General features: G+C 65.8%; 1 protein-coding gene across 1 annotated transcript; it reads right to left on the minus strand.

The window, feature by feature from the left end:
* Window positions 1–14: 14 nt before the first annotated feature.
* Window positions 15–4,974, minus strand: H696_01145 (hypothetical protein). The gene is made up of 9 exons (XM_009495026.1): window positions 4,339–4,974; window positions 4,058–4,166; window positions 3,544–3,746; window positions 3,258–3,415; window positions 2,716–3,050; window positions 2,323–2,560; window positions 1,547–2,003; window positions 1,130–1,277; window positions 15–825 (listed from the first exon to the last, which is right to left on the minus strand). The coding sequence occupies exons 1-9, from the start codon at window positions 4,705–4,707 to the stop codon at window positions 224–226; spliced, it is 2,619 nt and encodes an 872-aa protein (XP_009493301.1). The 5' UTR covers window positions 4,708–4,974; the 3' UTR covers window positions 15–223.
* Window positions 4,975–5,603: the final 629 nt, after the last annotated feature.

The raw sequence follows: 5,603 nt of genomic DNA on the forward strand, positions 1-5,603 counted from the left end.
TCCCTGTGTGTGTGTGTGTGTGTGTGTGTGTGTGATTGGGTGTGCTCGTCGGTAATCCGGCCTACTTGGTGGCGCGGCTGCTCTGAGAGCAATCCCCACGCCGAGGCAAGACTGTCACCGTAGGCCCTCTAGTCGGCACATGCAACAGGTCCTCCTCGGCGCTCGGCTCACCCAACCCCTCGCTCAGCGAATGGGTTCCCTGCCCGCCGGTCATTTGCCCGGCTCAGAGAAGGAGTGTAAACGAGGACTGGGCCAAGGCCACCAGCAGGCCAGCCCACAGGAGAAGTTCCGATGGAGCGCCGACAAGGTCTCCCACCCATGAGGAGGACTTCCCGGCGTCCGGTTGTTCCCCCTGCCCAGGGGCCGGGTCGATGGTCGACAGTTTGGCTGCCTCCGCCAGGCCGGGCGGTCGCTGCTGCAGAACAAAGTACCGCAAAGTGGCCTCAAGGTCCCGGAGGACGGCGGCCGACACGGCGTCACTCGCGGCTCCAGCCATGGACTGGGACTTTTGTTGATGGTGCTGCTGCTGCTGCCTTGCCGGACCATTGAGCGATGCGGCGGCCGTCGCCAGGAAGGACGCCCCACGCGAGAGGGCCTCCTGCAGCCGAGCCAGGGAGATCAGACGCACTGAAGCCCCGGCGATCGAAGGCCTGGCGGAGTTGGCCTGCAGCTGAAGAACCTCGGACGCTTCGCGAAAGGTCAACAGACCCTCGGAGGGGAAGATGTCGCTCCACCGGGTGTGGCATTCGTGACTGGCGTCCTGGCGGATGCGACTGGCCTCGGCGAGCGTGATGTCGATCACCGGGGTGCCGATCCAGACCATGCCTGTCTCGCCGTAAAAGGGTGCGGAGGAGGGGGGGGGAGGGGGAGGGGAGGGGCGAAGAGGACCGGCGACGACGCACGGCGCCGCGCCATTCAGCACGCGACCCAATCCCAAGCCCAGGTACCGCGGAAGCCAAGCCGGCCGGTGGACGGCGCAAGTGTACGACGAGCCGTCGGTCAGTGCTCATTGCCCATGCAATCGTCAACCACCCCTGGGAGCTTGACCGGCCCCTGGGCGAGACACCCGGGCGGCCTGGCCAGCTTGTAGGGGCAGCAAGGGGACCCACCAAAGGGCGGCCCCACGTACCGATGGCCACGTCCGAGCTGGCAGCCGCCTCAATCAGCAGACGGTTCTCGTGCGGTGTCGTTGGATAGGCGGCGACCAGCAACTTCGGCCCGATGCCGATCTGCCGGGCGAGCTCTTCGCATGCATTTGCTCGATTGTCGCTGGCACGCTGTCATGAGGCAAAGGATGGCGCAGCCGGCCCGAAGCCCACCGGAAGGCCGAACACCGGACAAGTTAATTTCCCACTCCAACAGGCTGGACAGCACGCGGCCTTCCTGACCCCTCCTTCCGGCCCCCCTGCCCCGCCCCGATGGCATTATCCATCCTATCCGGCGACTGGCCGCATGCGACATCTCCTGGGCGAAGGACAGGAGCTCCCCAACACAAGGCGGCCTGCCTGCTCGCCGCCGCCCCCTTTTGGCCGGCCACAGGACGTACGTGATGCTTCGTGGTGAGATGCCACTCGCCGGAGACCCTGTTGCGGCAGGCTACCGGCAGGGCCAGCGGGTCGGACACCTCCCGCTGGATGGCCGTCGCGGCGCCCTTGGCATGGGTCCCGATGGTGACCCAGCGGCCGGCCGGCACGATGGCCAGTTCCTCCACCTCCAGGCCACCGATGTGCGTCAGGCGCCGGCCCACCGCAGACCCAAGAGCGCGAGACAGGGCCAGGCGCTGGCCCTCGGTCAGGGCTCTCGGCGCCGCCGGGTAGTCCGTCTCGAGGGCAGCAAATTCCGGGCCGACGGCCGCCCAGCCGGCCAAAACCATGGCAGTGTGCACGCCCCCGGGCCGGCAGGCACGATGCCCATGTCCCGGCGCAAAGGACCACACGTACTGCTGGGCCACCCGCTGCTCGGTAAGATGATCGGCACATGCAGACGCCCGGCACTGCATGATGCTGCATCAGCCGCCATGGTGGAACCCCGCCAGCAGCCGGTGTGTGCATGTCCATTTCAGAAGGTGAGTCTCATGGCAAGCGGGCTGGCCAAGAAAAAAAGTCCAACAACAACAATTCTCCCCCCTTGGTCTCTTCTCCGGCTCTTGGCCAGCGCCCGCCCGGCCGGCTGGTGTGGCCATGTCGGCCTCGGTGGGTCCGATGGCTGTGACCGGCTGCCCGACCCGGTCTCTGCGGCCATGCTCCCCCCCCCCTCCCCGCTGAAACACACGGGTTTGCCATGCGCCGATCCCCACCATCCCTGCCCGCAGGGAGCACGCACTCGGTCACCAGGGTCGGTGTGAGCATGCCGACATCGCGCCGGCCCACATAGTCGACGATGTTGTTGCGCACGATGTTGATCGACACCTTGGTCCGGTCTTCGTAGATTCGATCGAAGAGCAGGGCCTCTTGAGTGTGCTTGCTCGCCGGGGTCCCGGCGACGGCTTGCCCCGCAGCCGCCCTCCGGAATTGCTCCAGCGTGCATCCGCCCCGGGATTCATGTTCCTTGACCATGTTGTCTTTTTTTTTTCCCCCGCCCGGTCGCGCCAATGTGTGAGGTTAATGGGTACTGGGCCACATGGGGAACGAAGAGCGTGGCCGGACACTCCGCCCCCGCACCCCCGGCGCACGCGGCCCCCCCCCCTCTCCCTGGACCAGAGATAAAGGCCCGTACCTGGATAGTCGAATGCCGGCTCCAGGTTGTGCATCCACACCCGAGTCTCTGGCCAGCGCCGGTGGAGAGAGTTCACCTCGGAGCTCGGGCCGAAGAACACCACCCGGGCGTGGGGGACCATCTGTCGGAGCTGATTGTGCGACGGCCAGTGCTGCATGGCAGTTGCCGACGAGATCTGGGTCGCTTGCCAGGCTGCCAGATCCGCCGGCCGGAAGAGCATGTCGCCCGGGGTCCCGCCTACCCCGGAGGTGAAGGCCGCCAAAAGCGGGCCCAGGAACTCCTCCTCGCTGGCGCCCTGCATGATGTCCTCGATCTCCAGGAAGACAATCTCATCCCTGTGTGTGTGTGTGTGTGTGTGTGTGTGTGTGTGTGTGTGTGTGCGCATGTGTGTGCGGGTGTACACACATGCATCGCCCGGGCAGCAGAGGCAAGGGGTGCTCGGGTGAGAAATCGCCCATATATGCAGCCAGCATGTGGTGTTGGTTGCCGGCAGGGGCAGCAGAAAGGCCAAGCAGAAACTCTCAAAATCATCAACCACATACCTGTTGCGCGGGTCCTTCAGCCACGAGGCAATCTCCTGGAGGCCGCCGTGCCACGATTGGGACTCCGGCGTGCAGCCGGTGTGGTGCCCAAGGTCAAAGTAGCCGGTCAGATCCCGGCAACTCAGCATGGGAAACGCTCCAACCACGGCGGGGCACAACTACATCCGAGCAGGCCAATCGGCAGGGGAAGGTCAGCAATCCGGATGGCTCAGAAAAGCTAGAGGGGCGGGGGGGGAGGGGGCGGGGTGGGAATGTGGCGACGCCATCTTGCTCCGGCGGGGCATACCTGTGCGGCAGCTCGGCCGCCGTGGCACAGGCGCAGGGGCTCCAGCCCGGGCGCGTGGGGCAGCAGCCCCGGGACGTAATGCACATCCAGCTCCAGGCGCCGGACGCCAACCTCCAGCAGCTCAGTCAGAGAAAGGACCTGATTGTGAGGGATGACCCCGCCGCCGAGGAGGGGGGATTGGATCCAAAAGCGCGTGCGGGAGGCTGGGCAGCGGCGATGGACATGCGCGTGCGCAGCCGGTGGACATGGGCACAGGGGATTGGGGGGAAGAGATGCCGAGACACGGACACCGAGTACGTATGCCCGCGGAGATCCGATAAAGCAGTGGGCCGTTCGCACATACGTCGCAGCAGCAGCAGCAGCAGCAGCAGCAGTGGCCGTGCCGGCGTCCGCGTGAGCAGTCATCAGAGCAACGAGTCAATGGCGGGGAAAAAGGCCCGAAGAGCCGGGAGGGCTTCCCTCATGGGGAGATCGATATACTGAGCGGGGCTTGACCCGGCGGACAGACGCGTACCGAGCCGCGAATAGCTGCCATAGGCGTTGTGCGCGCAGATGTGGGGTAGCAAGTGGAGCGGCTCATCGCGGGCCAGATGGCCTTGGAAGCGTACGGTGCTCGCGAGCCACTTTGCAGTTGGCGGCCAAATGCGGTCAGAAGAGTGGGGTGCTTGCTGTTAGGAGCAATCCATCGTCATTGGATGGCCACGGCCAGCTAGGGAGGACCGGCGCCGGCGGCCAGCAACCGCAGGCCGAGGGACAAGGCCGGGTGCCATGGAGCTACCGGAGGAGGGCGCGTACCTGGGATGCGTGTGCCGGCAGGGGGCTGATGATGCCGCGTTCGGCGAGGTCCAGGTGCCCCACGCCCCAAGGGGAGTTTTTGGCCGCCACCCGCGGGTCCGGCAGGCCCATGATGCGTGTCAGACGCAAGGCGCCAAGATCCTCCAGTAGTTGGTCCACCGGCGGCCATGTCCGGATCCAGTGCAGCCAGTCGTCCCAGCTGTCCGGCAGGTCCGGCAGGGCGATGCTCTCGTCACCGGCGTCGGCCGCGGGCGAGGCTATTCCCCGGTCGGGTGCGTCGGCCGCTCGACCATGCTCGGCCAGGAGCACGCCGGCCAGAAGGAGCACCATCAGAGCCAGGCGCCGGGCTAGATGTCCGGGGCGCTGCATGGCTGGGAAAAGGGGGAGAAGCCCAGTCGACTGGCGCAGCTGTGTGTGCGGGATGGCGCTTGTACCGAGGACAAGAGGGGCGAGCGGGCGGTGATGGATTTGTATGTCCGTGTGTCCGTGTGTCCGTGAGTGCGCCGAAAGGTGGAAGGGGAGGCGGAAGAGGAGGTGCGGCGGCTGGCGTCAAGATCGGGGTGTGAGTGTTGCTGGCGGCTGCCGAGCCGATGGTGCTCCCTTTTGGGTGAGCTGCTCCCTCAACAGGGTGGTGGATGCTCCGGGAGGGGCCTTTGCCCGGACAATGTCGGGTCCCGCGCTGTTGGGAGTAAGCTCCCAGAGCCTGCTCCTGGAGCCCACCCCTGGAGCTCGCGCCTGGCGCCCCTATTCCATGCCGTGAGCATCGGATCTAGCCGCGAGCTGGCCGCCGAGGGGAAGCCCCCGCAGCTCGCGCATCAAGCTACAAGGCCAACATAAAGATTTACAGACACACACACACACAGACAGACACACACATGCACAAACATGCACAAACATGCAGGCAGGCGTGCATGGGCTGATCCACGGGGCGCGGACCGATGTAATTACAGGGATCGGCCAGAGCCGGCCTTGGAACATGCGGACATTGCGCCAGGGCCAGGGTCGGCCCCCGGAAAAGGGACCAGGTAAACTTGGCAGGCCAGATCCTCGTCTCGGGGTGATCGGGGGCGCCGGGTTTTCTTCCGTCAGCAAACACAGTCGCACTCGCGCGCAAAGTGCGCGGTCCGATCGCGTGCCGGCCTGGTAGTTGAGGGGCCAGCCGACGGAGGGGGCCTCGGTGGGGCTTTCGATGTCCAGCCCCCCACCACATATAACCACCATACATGCGCTCACACACACGCACACACACACACACACACACACAC

The sequence above is a fragment of the Fonticula alba genome (genome assembly GCF_000388065.1).
Source record: "Fonticula alba strain ATCC 38817 unplaced genomic scaffold supercont2.2, whole genome shotgun sequence".
Classification (NCBI taxonomy): domain Eukaryota; order Rotosphaerida; family Fonticulaceae; genus Fonticula; species Fonticula alba.

Bases quoted from the DNA above. Each gene is read 5' to 3' on its own strand.
- H696_01145 (XM_009495026.1), bottom strand. From the start codon at position 4,707: ATGCAGCGCCCCGGACATCTAGCCCGGCGCCTGGCTCTGATGGTGCTC. The intron at 4,167-4,338 runs GTACGCGCCCTC...CCAACTGCAAAG, and splicing joins TGCCGGCACACGCATCCCAG to TGGCTCGCGAGCACCGTACG. The intron at 3,416-3,543 runs GTATGCCCCGCC...GCTCGGATGTAG, and splicing joins GCGGCCGAGCTGCCGCACAG to TTGTGCCCCGCCGTGGTTGG.